Below are 20,018 nucleotides of genomic sequence, written 5' to 3' on the forward strand. Positions count from 1 at the left end.
CTAAACCCTAAACCCTAAACCCTAAACCCTAAACCCTAAACCCTAAACCCTAAACCCTAAACCCTAAACCCTAAACCCTAAACCCTAAACCCTAAACCCTAAACCCTAAACCCTAAACCCGGGACCCTAAACCCTAAACCCTAAACCCTAAACCCTAAACCCTAAACCCTAAACCCTAAACCCTAAACCCTAAACCCTAAACCCTAAACCCTAAACCCTAAACCCTAAACCCTAAACCCTAAACCCTAAACCCTAAACCCTAAACCCTAAACCCTAAACCCTAAACCCTAAACCCTAAACCCTAAACCCTAAACCCTAAACCCTAAACCCTAAACCCTAAACCCTAAACCCTAAACCCTAAACCCTAAACCCTAAACCCTAAACCCTAAACCCTAAACCCTAAACCCTAAACCCTAAACCCTAAACCCAAACCCTAAACCCTAAGCCCTAAGCCGTAAACCCTAAACCCCTGACCCCCGAACCCTAAACCCTAAACCCTGACCCCTGAACCCCGAACCTTGAACCCCGAACCCCGAACCCTGAACCCCAAACCCCAAACCCCGAACCCCAAACCCCAAACCCCAAACCCAAAAAAACCCTAAACCCTAAAAATCTCCAAAACCCTAAAAAACTCAAAAAAAGTCCTAAAAAAACCCTAAACCCTAAAATCTCTAAAAAAAAAACCAAAAAACGCTAAACATATATATATACTAAAATAGTATTTGAATTGATTAATGAACCCCAAGCCCCAAATGTGTACAGACAAGTTAATTTGTGGACGAACAACAAATAATTGCCAAATGTGTATAGACAAGTAAATTTTCCCTCTGTCGTCTCTCTTATCTTCCTCTTTCTGTTGCATGGCATTGACACCCACATATACCTACAGATAATATTGACAATCAAATTTACCTAATTAAAAAATGCTTCAAGATAGAGAACACTGCCAGAATTAATTACAGCACTTCAAAGCTCGCCCTGTCATATAGAAAATATGTCTTCTTTTCATCTTCCCAGGCTAATGTTTTGTTTATAAGATTGTCAACTATAGCTGAAAGAAAACATACTGTCATCAAAAGTTCAAATGGCACTGTCAATAATGAATAGTTTCATAGGCATTCATGAAAGCAAACCTGGAATTTTGCCTATAGTTATTCTAGCGTGTTCTGCACGTTTAAGATTAATGTGATTGCATTGCCCAACACTGTAACGGTTGTCATCCTGTAATTGTTTTTAATACTTCAGAGAACAAACTAAATGATCTAACAATAACAGTTGTCCATAAATGAAATTAAATTAATAACAATTAGTTTGAACAAGATACACAGCATAAAGTGAGACCAATTATACTAACTAATCACATAGATACAAACAGGAAACTCAAGCTTACAATAAAATTGTGATTAATAAATATCTTGATATATTTGGATTCACTTTTCCACACTATTTTTACATCAACTTTCACTTCAATTCATCTGACATGCAATTTTTTATGGTGTAGTCCACTTCAGTTCATCTGACATGCAACTTTTTATGGTGTACTGGTGCAAGTGATCTTTTGATTAATCCATGCAAGAATCTCCCTTTTTTTAAATGAAAAATACAATGTATTCAATATCATTTGAAACTTCCAATAAAAGTACAATAGTTTGGGCAAGAAAATAAAGAGATCTAAAAACAAAGAGGCATGTGTCCTACCAGCGTGATTATGAAGCTATACAAATGATAAAATATAATTTCTGGCTTACTTGATTATATTTGTCAAGCCAATTCTCCTCTTCACATGCAGCAAACCACTTATCAATCCTATCTGTTACTTCTTTTCTACTCAAAACTTCATTTTTTGCCTTAATGATCTGTTCTTCGATTTTGGCTAATAGCTCAAAAGGATCCACCAATCCTATACAAAAAACAGTACCATTGCATAATGTCAGATACTCAGATCATTTCCAGGTAAATCTTGAAAAGAAAAAAAAATATTTAAAGAAGTACTAAATATGTGTTTGGCTCAACTTGTTTAAGAGAAATAATCCCTTATTTTTGTTAGCTTCTTAAAAGCTTTGAAAAACAAAAGTATGTAGCAGAAGAAAGTCGTCCTGAATCATAAGCTACGAGGAGGTTATAGGTAATTAATCTATTAATGCACACGAACATACCAGAATCTATTAATGCACTAGCTTTCTCGGCCACAATACTTGGATCTGGTTCAATATGAGTCAATCTGCATATTTCCTCTAACTCTGACCTCTTCTTAAAAACAAGTTCTTTCATTCTGCTTGCTTTTAGTTTGGCAAGCCTGTCCACTTCTGCTGAATCCTAAAAAAGGAATTTTCAGTCTAGGAGCTCCATCTCCACAGAATAAATTGCAAAGAATGAAAAAATAATAATAACAAAGGGAGAGGGAACTGAAAGAAGCTTCCAGACCTTCTCTATCATTTCTGTTGAAAGAACACCTCGTTCAGTGATTTCTGATTCTCAGGTTTCAACAATAGAAGTAATCTTCATAAAACAGTTTCTCTCTTCTTTTGAAGAGTCCATCAAATTCCAAAGTTCAAATAGTTTTGCTACAACATCCTTCAACTGCATTTTTAAAAATAGTGTACTTTTAAAGGAAGGGAAGAAATTACAACAACCAATCAAACGAAAAGCAATTAAGTATGCTGCAGAAAAATCACCTTCTGAAATTCTAGTTTTCCTTTCTATTTTTAACTTGAGAATGGCCTGCTCTAGACCTTCCAATGTGCTATTGCTAATATTAGTCGACTGTTCCACCTGAGTCCCATGCAAACTTGGGTGAACATCACCCACGGTCTGACCAAAATCCAACACAAGCACACTACAAAGAGAATGCACCTCATTCACACATTGCAAGACCTTTTGAAGGCGATCAGCATCAAAAGAACACACATATAAAACGCAAAAATGAGTTATAAAATAAAAGGAGGATCAATATACTGATTGATATGAGGCTATAAAACAAGACAACAGGGGTAAAGAAAAGCATTTTAATTGCAACATGTACTACTTTTTCTTAGGGAAAAAAATAAAACAGCAGGGAGCTTGCACAAACAAGAAATGAATATTTACATGAATTGATCATTCACAAAAATCAAAGGTTTATTAACCCATAACCATGGTCCAGAGCTATAAGAAAGTTCATGGGTCAGTTTATATCATAATACAAACCTTTTCTTTTTTAAGAACTAAATTATGATTGAGTTAAACTGTTGTAGCTTTTATAGATAATTATTATTTGATGGAAGTAGTAATTATAAAGGTGTTAATATTCACCAAAAAAGGTCTTCTTCCTACTAAAAAACTATTCTCTTAAAAAAAATCAAAATATACCGGAAACTTAATAAAAATCTCCCTGTTAACAAAGATATATCTTACTCTTTAATAATTGTGTGAAAATTATAAATTTAACCCCAAACCCTCAACCCCAAACCCTTTCAGAGAACGACTAATCCTGAATAAAAAAGAACAGAACAGAGAACAAAGAGAAGTAGAGACTTAGAACACATAGGAATTGATAAACACAAAAAACAAAGGAATGAGTATCTCTTACAGAATATAAAAAAAATAGAGAGAACAAACAAGGAAACAGATGAAATAATTGGAGAAAAAGAAGAAAACAAAGAATGAGACTCTAAATAGACAAGCTACCAAAGAAAACCAAAATAGTTTGTTCACAGCAGAGTCTGTCACAAAATTTGGTAGAAGTGTTCAATCAAAGATATCTTATTCAAGTCATGGGTTTGAGTTTGTGAAAGATATAAGAACACTTGTAGTAACCACATTTAAAGAACACTCAATGCAAGGGAATAGTCACTGAAGTCTGAACAATCAGAATCTCTTGTGTTAAAAAAAAAGAATAAGTACTGCTTTTCCCCACCATACCTCTTGCTATCACTGCAGCAGCCATGAGAATTACACAATGTCATAACCATATTATAGTATATTGTTATAAAATGGTTGCAATTTAACAATTGATAGAAAGAACCACAAATAATTGGTTTTTACTTTTTACTAATGCACATTTGATAAAAGTGTCTCATAAGAAGCCAATGTCGATCCAAAAATTCTTTTCTTATTTAGGTTCCTATGCTTTGCATGTTATCACAATAAAACAAATTTAGAGAAGGAAGAATTTATACCTTGCATCTAAACCATGCGCCACGATAACCACCTTTTCAAAACATCAGGCATCTTTATGTACTTCCACTTTTTTAAGACAAAAATCTTGATATAAAGAAGCTGCAAAGATTATTATACGAGACAACTGTTAAACAATCATGTTTCAAGTTTTCGGCCCTTCAACTTAAGTAACTTAGCAGACGGAACTCTTGATAAAATAGAGAACAAACAGGAAAACAAAATAACAAAATTATATAATTATAGGTTAAACTACCATTAGAGATAGAGAGAAAGAAAATATGCAAAGAGAGAGAACAGTGACTTGAACAATACACAACAAATAAAGCAAATTAGTTTTCAAAAATTAAATCTTGATCAAGTCCGGAAAGTAGCTTTCCATTTTCTTTGAGAACACAACAATGTTAATATGACAAACAAAGGATAAAGATCCTCAACGCCCCAAATAAACATCTTCAAACCTTGGAACAACAACACCAAATAACCCAAATTAAGCCTACAAAAGGATCAAGACAAACAAGCATTAAAAGAATGACAATCTCACAAAACGTGTTGTCAACTATATCAACCCATGGAGAAATATGTGAAAAAAGGGAATTCATATCCACCCTAATTGTTATTCATATATTATTAATTTTTAAATTATACAAAAAATATTAGTAAGGTTAGGTCTTATCAAAATTATTAATTTTCAATAAATTTTAATAATTGTAAAGAGAATATTAAAAAAAGTGTCTTATAGATGAAGTGTAGTTAACATCCATATTATTTGAAATAGTTAACCAACCATTATGAATATTTTTACACATTTTTTTAAAAAATATTTTTCTTACTTTAAATATTTAAAGATTTTTTATAGTTACTTATAAATATAAATATATATATATATATATATATATATATATATATATTAAATTCACATATAGTTGAGATATTGACTTTATTTATTCATTTTTTGTGATTTTATTTTATAAATAAAATGCTGAAATATTTTTTCATCCTTCTAAAATTACTACAGTTCAAATTTATTTTTTATCATTTTTTGTATATTTTTCACCCCCTATAAAATTATAATTTACTAGTTTTTCATCTAGAATTAGGTTTGAATGATTACGGACCTATGTGATATTTTTTTAATTAAATTTTTAAGATGTAATTTTTGAAGGTTAAAGTTCTTTTACTTAGCATTCTAGAAGGGCTACACTAATTTTAATTTTATTAAATATGGTAGTTTCACAAGATAACAAGAAAACATGTAGGATATTGCATCTGATGTGTACTATGGTAGTGGCTGCTCCATCTTAGCGTCCATGTCTTTCCAAATGAAGTCAATCTTAAATTCTTCACTGATAAATGGAACAGGCAATTGACAAAATACTTCCTGGAAAAAGGTGGGGTAAGAAATCTTTCAAAATTGATATTAACAAAATTACAAAAATTCTTATGTAAATAGCTGGTTTGACTCACTCAAACATACAAGGAACCAGTATATATGATGAGCAATCAAAGTCGTTGTAATACAGAGTCCTTCAGAATTTGTATTAATTTAATATTACAAGTTCCTTTCTTTCTCAAACATGCTATATAATATTCATTTTACAACAGATATCCATAATGCCAAATATATAGCAAAGGGTCGGCACAAGATATATACATAAGTTCAGTAGATGTAAAACATTTTTCATAAGCCTTACAGAAATGTCACTTGTCGAAGCATCAGGCTACTCATCCAACAAATACAACATTCCTGTCAGCCAACCTAATCAATGAAAAATACCAATCAAAAAATAAAACTTTGAAAAGAGATACCTAAATCTAGTGAGAAATATTCTACAAATATATCAATCCAATTAGAAGCAGTAAAACCTTATGAAGTATATTGCAGATGTGACAACTAAGTCGATGTAAACATCAAACATCATCAAATAAGCTTATAAAAGGAAAGACATCACGAGGTAAAGAAAGAAACAAAAAATAGATATCCCAAGCACAACAAATAACTGAATTTGAATGTGGGTGGGAATCTAATGGAAGGGCATACAGCAATTTGCAGTATAATCAATAAACAATAACAGTAAAACATTATGGTGAAAAGAAAAAATTGACCTTCCAATCCAAGTGCCAATCATAAGGATGCCTCCAGCAAACAGTATGCCCAGGATGATCTTTTAGTTGCAACACTGAATCTGACCATGCTGCACATTTACTATGGAAAGCTACTTTACACCTAACACACCAAAACTGCTTCTTTTTCTTGCAAATGAAGCGTACCTGTTCATTGAAGGACATAATATGAATATGGCAAGACAAGGAGGACAAAATAAACAAAAAAGACTGTGGAGTGTGGACGTTGTTGGGTGTTGGGTAAATAGCTTGATTCAATAAGCTCTTGCTAAGTGAGAATTATTCATAAGTTTTACACACATAAAAAGTTTAGAACTTGTGATCGATCTCTGCTTTCACATGTGTTCATACCACCCCAAGTTCATCAGATGACACAAATAATCTAACATTCGCTCCCAGTTTTAAATATAAGCTAAATGATACATTAAGTATCCAATTAATCTTCTATAAATTGCATTAATCAAAAGGAAACCATAATTCACATAATAGAGCACAACAATACTACTAATATATGAGCTGCCCATGAAATGCGGTTTTAATTTTAAGACCGTGTATAAAGTAGGAGCCAATACATGTAAATTCATGTGCAAAGGCAAATCAGTGCATTAAGGAAGTGAGGGTCATGTCACTAAAAACCTACATGTAGTGGACACTTGAATCTTTTCAGAGTGGAAGACCCAACAGCTTCTTTTGCACATTCAGAATGGTAACACGCGTCACTTCCTCGAACAGAACACAAGAGCTCATCATCTCCAGGTAAATAAAATGGCAACAAAACAACATTCACCCTCAACCCAGACACATAACAAAAAATTAAATGAAATCCATTATCAGTTAAAACAAAAACAGTCAATTACATGCCGAATCCATTAATCAGTAATTTAAAGATTGTTAAAAAAATACCATCTTGGGAGCGCCAACTAGAAAAGGATCTTTGAGGCGATCTTGGAAGGCCTTATCGGCGGTGGGGGGTTTCTTGACCCGATCCAGGGAGCCACGGGTGCGCTTCAAAACCCGAGGTTCGAAGGCAGGTTCGGAACCGAAGCCATTGGTTAGGGATTTGACAGGAACGTCAAGGGCATCATCGGAGGAGCAGTGAGAGAGTTTGAGAGCCGCGGAGAGAGATAGGTTCACCAAATCTGGCATCGTGGAATCCTTTGAAGAAACTTGCCGACAGAGGCATATGGTACGAAAAACAAAGATGCAGAGGGAGAGAAAGCAGAAGCCGAATATTGTATAAGGTAGTGTCGTTGGAGGGAGTCATGAAAATGAAAGCGGATTGTTTTCAATTTACAAATAACAATAAAACATTTTCATAAGTTATTTTAAAAAGCTTATTGAAATAATTTTAAAACTTTTTATAAATAAATAAATTATAATAATTTTTGTAAACTCTCTTAAACACTTTTTGAAAATAATTTACCATTCTACTATGTATATATAAAAGAAGATTTCATCAATGAGTATAATAACTCCATATTCATTCAATATTAATTAAATGTCATTGATTTTACTTTAACTAGTTAATTCAAAGTAGTTCAAATTTAAAATAATAAATGTTATGATTTATTTATGATTCTGTTAAAATAAAATTTAATTGAATCAATCAATCCATTTAAATACTAAAATAAAAATATGTTACTTTAATTAATAATTATGTTTTTAATTCATTATATTGTAGGTAATTATTCTAATTATTGACAATTCTTTTATTATTATTATTATTATTATTTTTATTATTCAAAAATGTGATATCAATTTGTGGATTAAAAACATGGGAGGTCTTGGAATAAAACATATTTTCCTTTTCAATGAGGCTTTTTTGGCTAAGTGGAGATGGGATTTTTGAGTGAGAAAGGAGGGGTGCAAAGTGAGGTATTAGTTACAAAATATGGAAGGTGGAAGAGGCTTAAGAGGGAGGAAGCAACTCAACATGCTTCATTCTGGCGGAGAGATTTGTGTAAAATTTGTGGAGGGTGTTGTAATTTAAAATGGTTTGATGATATAGTGAGAACGAAAGTACGGAGGGGGGACAACACTAAATTTTGAAGTGATATTTGGGTGGGAGATCAAGCCTTGGTAAATAAAAATCCTAGATTATATTTGAATTCTTCACAAAAAGAGGAGTATGTGTCGTGTGTGGTTTGAGGGAGTGTGGAGGTGGGATTTCTCATGAAGGAGGGAGTGGTTTGTGTGAGAAGAGGAAATGGTAGATAGGCTTGTGGTGTTAGTGAGAGGTGTATCTTTAGAAAAGGATAGGTCAGATTCATGGAATTGGGTTTTGGACCAAACTGGGATTTTTTTCGATTAGAGCCAATACTTGGCTTTAGTTGAACAAAAGTTTGGATCTTCCAGTGATGATATTTTGGTCCAAACTTGAAAGCTCAAAGTCCCACCAAAGATCAATATTTTTCTTGGAGGCTTACGAGGAATATACTTCTTAATGGGGATAATCTTATGAGAAGGAATGTGGGAGCTAGACTTGGAGATTTTCATTGTCCATCTTACAGTGATCATAATGAGTCTATTATGCTCACTTTGTTCTACTATATGTGGGTTCAGGATATATGGATGATCTACTACGTGTGGCTGAAAATTTCATTATTTGATGAGAATCTTTATCTATTTATGAAATTTTAAAAATCTAATTATTTTGAGATTTTTTATGAATTGAATCTCAATCGATTGCTTGTTGTAGAGATGAAGCATGATATAAAATTTTGAAAATTTTCTTAAAATAGATTGTGGCGGTTAAAAATCAACACTTTGTTTAACTTAATTATATTAATTACTTATAATGACAAAGAAAACCCATTTAACCATAGTGATGGTTATTTAAAAATTAATTATTTAAAACACAAAACATTGTCGTGTTAACAAAAATATGACAAAATGACTATTTTGAGTCCATTTGTGAACATAAAAGGACCAATTTGTGGATTTAAAAATTATGACTTTAAAAATTATACTAAATTGATTAATGATGTAACATTATTTTATATCATATATTTTACATTATATATTTAACTCATAAAATAATATTTGAGTTAGCCTTGTAAAATGAATTTGATAATAATATACTTTCTCCATTTCTAAACTATAGATGATCAAGGTTCCTACACTCTTATTAAAAATATTAATTGATATATTTTTTAGATTAAAATATTCCTATTTAACCATATTGTTGGAACCACTAGATAATCATCAATGTTTGGATAGTCCTCCCAAAAACAAAAATCAATATTTGAATAGTAAAGAGTGAATTTGGCTTCTCTGCTATTCCTTTTCAAGTTGTCCCTGTGCTGCTCATTCAAAACAACGGCGCATAACAGTTGTGTTAATATTTAATCGTGAACCCATCCCATGAAAATCATGAAAACGATATCATTTAGAAGGGGAAGCACATGGACAACTTGAAAAGGGATAGTAGAGAAGTCAAGTTCGTAAAGAGTCTAAAAACTATGTTAGTGGACATTTCTCATTAATGAGTGGTTGGCTAATTGGCTTCGATACTAGTGCTTAACTTGGATAACAATAAAAATCAAGACTTAAATAGCCTTTTTTATATTTTAATTCTTTAAAGTTGTTTTGAATCTACTACTTGGAAAATCTAGTTTCTTTTTTATATTTTTATCTTAATCATTGTCCTTAGTGAACATTGTTATTGAGTGGCTAACAATGATGACATCATCATGAGTGTCACATCAACAATGACTAAAATGGAAGAAAAAATATTTTTAGGAATAAAATTAAAAAGTCACATTTTTTAGAGTATAAAAACGAAAAATGACATATTTGCAAGCAAAGAGTATAACTTAAACAAAAATTGTCATATTTGAAAAATGATATTTAAGCGTTAAGCTAAATTTGATTGATAAATACCAATAAGTTGTTTGTATGAATTATATTGGGCTCGATTATTTTAAGCAAGGTTTTGGGTTCGAGTCTTACGGATGAAAAAATCATGGTTGGGAGGAGCGACTCCACTAAAAGTGATCAGTCAGGTTCCCTAACGAATATTAGTTATTAGCAAAACTAAACTGATGGATATCGTGTATTTTTGTTGTTTATACAATATAATCGACATCAATCAATTTTCATATGATAATAACCACTATTTTTTTTTAAGATTGTGAATCTATGCCAATCTTGAAAATTTGCTTCCAATTGCATCCCATATTTAGATTTTACTTCCCACTTTAATTTCTTTTAGATTGACCTTGGTTGTAGACCACCTTTAGTCTACCTTTGCTAGGCCACACTAAGCCGTCTAGAAAATCACTAATCAATCCTCAAATCTTGCATTTATGTTCTCAAAATTCCATTCTCAAAATGTTTTTTTGTCTTTTGATTCCAAAACTAAGGTTACTTAATCATCTATTTGCTACCAATCATTGACCATCAAATTTTAGTTGTTAAATATTGGTCATCAATCGTTAGATATTAATGTTTAAATATCTTACAGTAAGTATGTCACTTTTTACTTTAGTATTTGTACTTTCTTTTTTTATAATTCTTACAAACATCAAATTCTCTATTTTTAATTCCTAAAATATGATACTTTTTTATTTTAATCCCTAATTATAGGGTAACATAACATTTTGTATGACATCATCATTACTATTTACTAATTAAACTACTTTTATGACATGAACAAGTGATATCATCATCATTTACTGATGTAATGTGATGATGATATCATCACTCCTTGATGACGTGATAGCGATAATGTATTATTATTAGTTATATGATAATGAGAGTTTTTAGTGAAATTTTGTAATGACACATCTGAAATAAAAAAAAAATTATAAAGATTAAATTGAAAAAAATAAAAACCTTTTTATTTTATAGGAATCGAAAGGTTATTTAAGTAATTTTTTAAGAAATGCATCAGTCATTGTAAGCAAGGCTATATTGATAAAAAAAATTACAATTTAATCTTAAATTTGTAAAATATTAATAATTCTGAAATAAGATTAAAATGCTAAAACATCTGGCGAGTATAAAGTATTAATAAATATAATGTGAGTCATGGAAAGTAAATCCACTATGGAAGATTGATTCAAGTGATTGGATCGAATCATTTGATTCCATTTCATTCATGTAAAATGGAGTTGGATTAATACATCATCACAAAAGTGCCAGTGCTACTGAGTTTGAGCTGGTACAGTGGCAGGTGTTGTGTTTGTTTGGGATTGAATAGTTTATTTAGTATCAAAAAAGAAGAAGAAAAAAATGTTGTCACAACTCACCACACACCCGGATGACGGCGAAGGAAAGTGGGTAGCCCGTTGAGGTTGAGAGATCCTGAGCGTCCATTACAGAAAGTTGAAGCCTGAATTGAATTCAAGGTGGAAGGAACGCAACTTTTCATTTGAGAATCAGCCCTGTCTCTGTATGTGTTCGACTCGATCACTGGTTTGCTACTCGATCCCTACCTATCTATCTGTTTTACTGTATGCGTGTTTCGTGGCTCCTTCACCCACCCTTGTTTTATTCATTCTTGTAGATTTAGTTCATATCACCTAACAACGCTAACGGACTATCTAACTATGAAAAAAAGAGAGCTGCGGAATGACAATTTTGCTCGATGCCTCAGATCGGATTGCTTATAGATCCAGTCGTCGATTCGCGATCTGAGCTGCAGACTGACAATTAAAAACCCTAATCCCGGTATACAGAAGGTGCGTCATGCGCTTGCGCATGCTAGGTTCTCTTCCTTGCGTGTTTGTCAGATTGATGGTACTATGAGAGATATGCACCGGAATTCTACTGGTAGTACTAATAACAACACTAATAAGATACCATCGGCACTGAGGCTGTCCTCACCTCAACAATCTCTAAGACGCTTGGGATTGTGTTCCCAGATAGCAACGGGGGAGCACTCTTCTCCTATTGTCTTCCCTGAAAAACGTGGCAAAGTCAAGGCTTCCAGGAAGACCAGTGTCCCCACTACCATTCGTCCAGATGATCAGGACATAACCAAGAATTTTGAGCATAGGATTGACATTGCAGGAGCTGGAGGAGGAGATGAGAAGTCTGATTTGTTAGGATATGTCGTTTTCTCTGGAAAACTCATTTTGGATAAGAGAAAACTTGCTACAAATGATAATGCTGATGCCCAACAAACTTCGGAGATTACCAACCAAGATGCTGTAGATGCCAAACTAACAAGCAAGGCCATGGCTTGGGGATCCCAAGTGCTGCATCTTGATGATGTTATCTCGGTATGCATTTGCTTCTATGTCAGGTGGATGGTTGAATACTTCTGTCATAGGTGCTAGGGAAGAAAACAAAATAAAAAAAAGACTAATTAGTTTTAGCTCATGTTCTAAACAGGTTTCTTATAATGCTGGTCTCAGACATTTCACAGTGCACTCCTACCCATTGAAAAAAGCTTCATGTGGGCTTTCTTGCTTTATAAAATCTCGACGAAGTCGCAAGGACTTTCGCTTTGTAGCTTCTAGCATAGAAGAAGCACTTCAATGGGTTGGTGGATTTGCAGATCAACACTGTTTCGTGAATTGTCTTCCTCACCCTTTACTGTCTTCAAAGAAGCAAGCATCCTCAGAATTACTTCATACAGATACCCCTCCTGAATTGCTCTTTAGATGTAAAACTCCACCTAAGATGCTTGTAATTTTAAACCCACGATCAGGTCGGGGTCGTTCAAGTAAAGTTTTCCATGGCATTGTGGAACCCATATTCAAGGTATGGTGCACTCTTTCCTGGATTCCATTTCCTGCATATGATTGTTGTTATTTTCATCATTGTGGTTGTGTGCATATTTTATGGTTTCAAATTTGGCAGTAAAATTAGAAAGGTTTACTGTGTAAAACAGCAGGACATGTGCAAGACTAATACTAATATCTATTTTATGTTTAGTTTCTCAAATGTCTTTCAACACATTGCTCTTTCATATTATTACTATTATTATCATTATCAATATTATGTCATTTCAGTCCGATTCCAATATTTCAACCATTATAGTTGAATTACTTGCAATATTTTATATATAACATGCAATAGGCAGGATAGAGTAAAGCAGCATGCGACTTTCTTACTTATATGTATGGCATGTACTATGACAGCTTGCTGGGTTTAGATTGGAGGTAGTCAAAACAACATCTGCTGGTCATGCGAGAAATCTTGCATCAAGTGTAGACATCAGCTCTTGCCCTGATGGTAAAATCATTGTTCTATAGTCTGAACTTGTGCTGATTATATTTTGTTACTTTTTAAATGTTTCCTCACGTATGCCACTTTTCTGGTGTTTCTTTCAGGAATTATCTGTGTTGGTGGTGATGGGATAATCAATGAGGTCAGCACACTATTTTAATGATTCAGTGGCTTATTCTATGTATTGGTTTGTTGATGAAAATACTAACTTCTTTGTGTGTTTTACTTGTTTTACCTCCAAAAAGGTCTTTCATATGTTGTCTGTGACTGGATCATAAGCTATCTAGGACTGATTGAAATATGTTGGTTACCTTTCTTGTTAATTCCAGTGGCTCAAGGCTTCTTTCATTATCACATTAAATGTGATGATGTAGTTATTAATTGTTTTGATAGGAACTGGATTAGATTTACACAGAACACTGAAACTGATATATGCATCTCCTCTTCTGAACTGGTATTAGATCAGTGGGATGGGGTCAAGTATGTGTATACTAGTATGAAAACTAACATAGATGGAAAGAAAACTCAATGATAGTCCATGAGTTCAAGCATCTTGGTTGTCTCTCCAATCGCACCACTGACTCTTTCTTTTCCCCCATTCTCTCCTCTTATATCCACATAGATCATAGCAGAATTTCAGCCCTCCTTCCCACTACCCTGCCAAGCTGGTAGTTGGCTCAGCTGTGGTCAATGTGTCCCATGCCCACGTAAGCATTTGATTTCCCACAGTCCATATCCCTCTTTTGCACATACACTTTAGTGATAGGAGTCTTGCTGTTCAAGGAGACCAACCTGGAATAATCTAACGTTCAATAGGCCAAAGTTACTGATCAGCTGTTGTAAAAGTTTGTCTCAAGGCTTCATATTAGGTTTTTAATTTTTTATTTGATTCTTGTTTCTTCTTTTATTCTTTTTTGCTCCAGCACTTTCTCTTTCTTACCATTAAGAGAAGAGTACACAATACTCGTGCTTAATATTAAATGCTGCTCCTAGGGAATTTTTTGATTGAGAAAATTGCATTCCATCATTACGTTGGGAATTGTTAAAATGACACAACCTCCAAACCTGGCTATAAATGAGTTTAAAATTGGAAAAAGGAGTTACTAGTTTACACATTGGAAAAAGTCTTCATTCGCCTTTCTTGATTTGAGTATAAGTAGTCAAGTAAGATAGGAAGAGACTTTTGCCAAAGTGAAGATCTCAAGAAAAGACAGGATCAAACAGAATAAAAGCTTTTTATGGGAGAGATAAGAGTCTATTGAGTAGATGATATAAAAAACTTGCCTAAGGTGATTTGGTCATTTAAGATATCATCGATGAAGGCTCCAGTTAGAAAGCTTTGCTCTAAATGTATTTAGCGGAAATTTGGTCTTCATAAAAGCCTGGTGGCGATTTTTATTTCATACAGCTGACTCCAATTAATGGAATTAAGCTTGGTGGTTGTTGTTGTACAGGAGAGATATGGGTGGTTGATAGATAAAAGAGATGAGGAAAGCCTCAAAGATTAGCATATTACCCACTCAAATATCCTCTCAATGTATTTTCCCAGCTTTTGGTTCCTGTCGAGACTGTTTATAGTCTGATTTTGGAACCATCTGCCTGGAAGCTTATCTTCATGTATTCACTGTACCTCTGGTACTTGATTATTTATATATAAGTTATCTTTGCCGAGCAAAAGAAAAAAAGTCTGCAACACATTGGAAGAAAGAATCTGTTTATCAATATTCAGAGTTTAAATCTGCCATACCACTCTTGGTCTCATTGATTTTCTAATCTGTGATTGGAGAGAACATCATCAACATTTTTGCTTTCCTCCTTCAACAAGAGGACAGTATCATTTACAAACTGGGTTGAAAAATCATAACTTCATTTGAACCTGCTTTGCTACCCTTGATTATTATCTCAATCAACAGACATTGAAATCATCTGATTGAGAACATCTATTAGAATATACAGAAAAAGGAGAAGAAGATCTTCTTTCATGAAGACATATTGGATGTCTATCATCATTGTGTATACCTTCAATATAAATAAAGAATTGTTCCTTTTATAAGAATCTTATCAGTCACTCATAATTAATATAAATTGTTTCAAATTATTAAGGTATTGTGTCTTGTCACAAATATGGTGTATTTTGTAACCCATCATCTTTTGAACAATGATATTAAAGGCTGCACTTTTTGTAGGAGTACTGCTCTAAACACACACATACAAACATCATTAATGATGGGCAAGTTATATGACATGGTTGGTTTGTAGGTTCTTAATGGTCTCCTTAGTAGAGACAATCAAAAGGAAGGAATATCTATACCAATTGGAATTATACCGGCTGGTTCTGATAACTCGTTGGTATGGACTGTTCTTGGAGTTAGAGATCCAGTTTCTGCAGCAATGGCTATTGTAAAGGTAGCATTCTTTCATTTTTTTTCTCTTCTCAAGTAAGTGATTGGCATGTAATTAATAAATTTTATAGTGAGAAATAGGTATTGTCGTATTGATAACTTTGAAGTTCATATCCATGTTCTAGATAGACATTGGCCATATTTTGTTGTGTATTAATATTCTTCCTGTTTATGACACCGTCTCCTGATAAAATTGTTCATTCATTGTCAGCATTCAGTTTCTTTTGTCAGTCTTTAATATTTTTTGAATAATGTGCTGTGGTTTCTCTATTTAGATTGATCCATTTTAGCATCATCTTCTTATAAAATAATATTCTAGTCATAGTCAGACAGGAAAGTAGAAATAAGTATTGGAAGTGGGACATTTAGTTCCCATAAAGTGGACATGGCTCTTTGTGTGTGTGGAGGGGGTTACACCCTCCTCCTCCTACAACCTGTATAGAAGAATTGTTTCCAAATTATTAGGAGTGTACTTAATTCCCTTGGATGAAAATTTTGCTTTCTTTGGTCAATGGCATCTTATTGTTCTCTGTTAGGTAAACATGTGTGGTGAATGAATTAAACGTCAATGGGCATTTTTCTTTTTTGGTTAAATAGGTGAAGATTTATTTGTTTTATATGCCACTTCTGTTTTCCATGTCAACAATTGTGTAGATTTCTTGATATGCCACGCTTGTTTTATACTACCGCCGGTCCTATATATAAGAAACAATTACCTAATTCATCAAGACCAATAAAAGTAGTTAGATTAGTTAATTTGTCATAAATTTTAATTTTATTCCAAGACTACCCATGTCATTAAATGGTTTAAGAGGTGGTTATTTTCAAATTCAACCAATGAGCATACCTTGTTTCATTGATAGCTCAATAAATGCATCCATTTTCATAGGAAAATGAGTGTATGGCATTAATAGACCTCAATTAATTATGGGTAAAAAGGAAAATTTATTTCTCATATTTAGGACCGTAGGTAGTACTTAATAAACTCTTGCAGTTACTTAGTACACTAATTATGTTTCTTGATTCAGGGTGGTCTTACTGCTACAGATGTCTTTGCTGTTGAATGGATTCAGACTAATAAAATTCACTATGGATTAACAGTCTCATATTATGGTTTTGTTGGTGATGGTAAGTCAATGCAGTGTATAAAATTCTTATTTGTTATTACTGAAGGCAGAAATTTTAGGATACATGAGGGAAACTGTTTGCTTTTATTACATTGTTCTCTCCTTTGCTTCTTCTTGTTGCTAGATTTCTTGAGCTGCTGAATTTTAGCTCTTAGCTCCCTATTTTGCTGACAATGTCTGGCTTTAGAATTTTTTTTGCCATAATTAGCCTTAATGTTGAATTTAGTGTCAAGAACCAACCACCCCAAAAGCTTAAGCTATTAGGTGAAGGTTTATGAATAATTTTTATCTCTAACATGGCTCCCCAAACAAGAGCCCTCTGGGCTTGAAGCATAAACAATGCACAGGCCCACCTTTCAATGTGTTGAAATTCCACTTTTAGAAAAATGGGTCCGGCCATGATTTAATTCTTGGCCACTTAGTTATACAATGTTAAGAACCGACCATTCTAAGTGAAGGCTCCTGAATGGTTCTTTTATATAAACTATTTAACTAAAGCATTTTCTCTTTAGGAGCTGATAGGAACTTTTGGTAATTAATAAGATAGTTGTATGAACTCTTATCTGCAATACACATGACATGGACATGTCTGACCGTTGGTAAAAATATAGAAAATGTGGGTTGGTGGTGGAGACTGAAGAAATTAAGGGCTAGGTCCATTAGGAAGAATGGAGGGATGCTGCATTTATGCTCTCCTGGTATATTTTCCATTATTGACCAATTTTCCATTTGGAAGTTTGTAACCTTTATGATAATTTAACAATGGGCACTTGGTTAGTGTTAACTGAAAAATGTGAGAATAAATAATGTTAGATTATTTTATGTTTTTTATATATACCTTTTCTTATTATTTTATATTTGTACTTGTTGACCTTTTTGGTCTCTCTTTTAATATATAAAATGTTCTTAGCTGAGTGTAGAGAGAACACACTCATGCTTTTTTACCCTAAAATTATCTCAACTCTCTCAGCTAATCAATTGAGAAAATAGAAGAAAAAGTTAGGGAAAAGTAGAACCTTTATTTAGTATTTGAACTTGAAGGCAGTTGATTAATGCAGTGACAAAATTATTAAGGCCCGGTTTTAAATGGGCATTAAGTGTTTTATGTATTTTTCATATTTCAGTGTTGGAACTTTCTGAAAAATATCAGAAGCGCTTTGGCCCGCTGCGGTATTTTGTTGCTGGATTCTTCAAGTTCCTATGCTTACCACGCTACAACTATGAAGTTGAATATCTTCCAGCTTCAAAGACTGAGAGAGAAGGAAAGCTTTCTGGTGAAAAGGAAGTAGTTGACATGTCAGATCTGTATACTGACATCATGAGCAGATCAAATAAGGATGGAATGCCCAGAGCATCTAGTCTTTCTAGTATTGACTCAATAATGACTCCAAGTCATATATCTGGTGTAGACCTGGATACCTGTAGTAGTACCCATGCTAGCACTGAACCTTCTGAATTGGTGCGTGGCTTAGATCCAAAGTCCAAACGCCTATCGTCTGGAAGGGGCAATGTAATAGCAGAGCCAGAAGTTATCCATCCGCAGCTGCCTCTGTCAACAACTCCAAACTGGCCAAGAACCAGATCTAAGTCAAGGAATGATAAAGGATGGACTGGATTGACCACAACACATGATACCTCTAGACGGGGAAATACTGTGACAAATGATAGAGAGGATATATCATCAACACTGTCTGATCCAGGTCCTATCTGGGATGCTGAACCAAAATGGGATGCTGAACCTAGTAATTGGGATGTGGAAAATCCAATTGAGTTGCCAGGACCATCAGATGACACAGAAATAGGATCTGCAAAGGAGGTTGTGCCCCGTTTTGGAGATAAATGGGTTGCGTCAAAGGGACAATTTCTTGGCATTCTGGTTTGCAACCATGCATGTAGAACTGTTCAGAGCTCTCAGGTGGTTGCTCCCAAAGCTGAGCACGATGATAACACACTAGATTTGCTCTTGGTTCATGGGAGTGGAAGGCTGAGGCTGTTGAGATTTTTCTTACTCCTACAAATGGGTCGACATCTTTCACTGCCATATGTTGAATATGTCAAGGTATTTATATTTAGAGTTGTTTTACTCCCAAGATTTTTTCAGTGAAACTCTGTTGACTGATGCCTGCATAATTATTTTTCACACAATCACACTACTATATTCTGATGACTATAAACTGGTAAAATCACCTTAATGATGTAAGTATATATTCCAATCTTTTCCCTTCCTTTTTGGAAAACTATAATTGACAATTGTGATTAGTTTTAGACTGTGTAATGCGTAGTTGACTTTTTTAGAGTGATGTCTTGGTCGCCATATCTGGCTATGTTATTTAATGTGCAGAAGCTACACATTCTCTTTTGTCCTTGTAATTTGTGCATCTGTATCTGTTAAAGTTGTATAAATGCTGCGTCCCTTTGGATGTAGGTAAAGTCTGTGAGGATAAAGCCTGGGAAGCACACTCACAATGGATGTGGTATTGATGGGGAGCTTTTCCCACTCAATGGACAAGTAATTTCTTCTTTGCTTCCAGAACAGTGCCGGCTTATTGGTCGCTTTCGTATATGATAACTGAGTTCTTTTCAATTCTTTCATGGGTTCTGGGAAGTTCATGTACCTTCTCATATATATGAATCCAGATACCCAATTTGTCTTGCAAATTCCTTATCGCTGTAACAGCTGAGCTTTGTAAATCTTTTGTTCCGGTTATATGTATCTGTTGTTGCTTGCTTACCTGTCTTTATTTTGCTTTTTATAAAAAAGAAAACAAGTTGTACATTTATGCATTTCCAGCAACAAGAAGCTGAATGTATTGCTGATCACCATTTCCTCGAACTGGTCAATTGATTTTCTTATTCTAAAGCTTTTGATTGTGATCCTGTTTTTCGATATCTGGTTATCATGTTTTGGCTCATCCATTTACGGCTTTACACAACATGGTGTATTGGTGTTAAACTCGAGATGTTGTTAGGTCTACATTCTAACAACCACAACAGCCCTATCCTAATAAGTGGGCTTATTAGACGTGATTTG

General features: G+C 33.8%; 2 protein-coding genes across 12 annotated transcripts; one reads left to right on the forward strand and one right to left on the reverse strand.

The window, feature by feature from the left end:
- Nucleotides 1-612: 612 nt before the first annotated feature.
- Nucleotides 613-7,558, reverse strand: LOC100786007 (65-kDa microtubule-associated protein 6). Of its 11 annotated transcripts, none has more exons than XM_041015784.1 (12): nucleotides 7,183-7,558; nucleotides 6,920-6,998; nucleotides 6,262-6,426; nucleotides 5,850-5,914; nucleotides 4,158-4,257; nucleotides 2,676-2,874; nucleotides 2,425-2,580; nucleotides 2,157-2,316; nucleotides 1,749-1,900; nucleotides 1,134-1,221; nucleotides 966-1,051; nucleotides 613-883 (listed from the first exon to the last, which is right to left on the reverse strand). In XM_041015784.1, the coding sequence occupies exons 7-12, from the start codon at nucleotides 2,434-2,436 to the stop codon at nucleotides 656-658; spliced, it is 726 nt and encodes a 241-aa protein (XP_040871718.1). In that variant the 5' UTR covers nucleotides 2,437-2,580; nucleotides 2,676-2,874; nucleotides 4,158-4,257; nucleotides 5,850-5,914; nucleotides 6,262-6,426; nucleotides 6,920-6,998; nucleotides 7,183-7,558; the 3' UTR covers nucleotides 613-655. The 11 variants fall into 11 exon arrangements, 9 of the variants coding, with proteins under 9 accessions (XP_040871718.1, XP_040871715.1, XP_040871716.1 ...); XM_041015781.1 differs by having other exon boundaries at nucleotides 6,920-7,029; XM_041015782.1 differs by having other exon boundaries at nucleotides 6,920-7,067.
- Nucleotides 7,559-11,315: 3,757 nt separating this feature from the next.
- Nucleotides 11,316-19,716, forward strand: LOC100800104 (sphingoid long-chain bases kinase 1). Its single transcript, XM_003524527.5, has 9 exons — nucleotides 11,316-11,697; nucleotides 11,789-12,506; nucleotides 12,619-12,990; nucleotides 13,371-13,464; nucleotides 13,563-13,600; nucleotides 15,718-15,864; nucleotides 16,889-16,988; nucleotides 18,112-19,046; nucleotides 19,413-19,716. The coding sequence occupies exons 2-9, from the start codon at nucleotides 12,027-12,029 to the stop codon at nucleotides 19,551-19,553; spliced, it is 2,307 nt and encodes a 768-aa protein (XP_003524575.1). The 5' UTR covers nucleotides 11,316-11,697; nucleotides 11,789-12,026; the 3' UTR covers nucleotides 19,554-19,716.
- Nucleotides 19,717-20,018: the final 302 nt, after the last annotated feature.

This window comes from Glycine max, chromosome 5 (genome assembly GCF_000004515.6).
Source record: "Glycine max cultivar Williams 82 chromosome 5, Glycine_max_v4.0, whole genome shotgun sequence".
Classification (NCBI taxonomy): Eukaryota; Viridiplantae; Streptophyta; class Magnoliopsida; order Fabales; family Fabaceae; genus Glycine; species Glycine max.

What these genes read in the sequence shown, in the direction of transcription:
- LOC100786007 (XM_041015784.1), bottom strand. An exon ending in TAGTGCATTAATAGATTCTG is followed by an intron (nt 1,901 to 2,156) that starts GTATGTTCGTGT and finishes TTTTTTGTATAG; the next exon opens with GATTGGTGGATCCTTTTGAG. An exon ending in ATGACAGGGCGAGCTTTGAA is followed by an intron (nt 884 to 965) that starts GTGCTGTAATTA and finishes TATTATCTGTAG; the next exon opens with GTATATGTGGGTGTCAATGC.
- LOC100800104 (XM_003524527.5), top strand. Translation starts at nt 12,027, where the DNA reads ATGAGAGATATGCACCGGAATTCTACTGGTAGTACTAATAACAACACT. An exon ending in CATCAGCTCTTGCCCTGATG is followed by an intron (nt 13,465 to 13,562) that starts GTAAAATCATTG and finishes TGTTTCTTTCAG; the next exon opens with GAATTATCTGTGTTGGTGGT. An exon ending in GTGATGGGATAATCAATGAG is followed by an intron (nt 13,601 to 15,717) that starts GTCAGCACACTA and finishes GTTGGTTTGTAG; the next exon opens with GTTCTTAATGGTCTCCTTAG.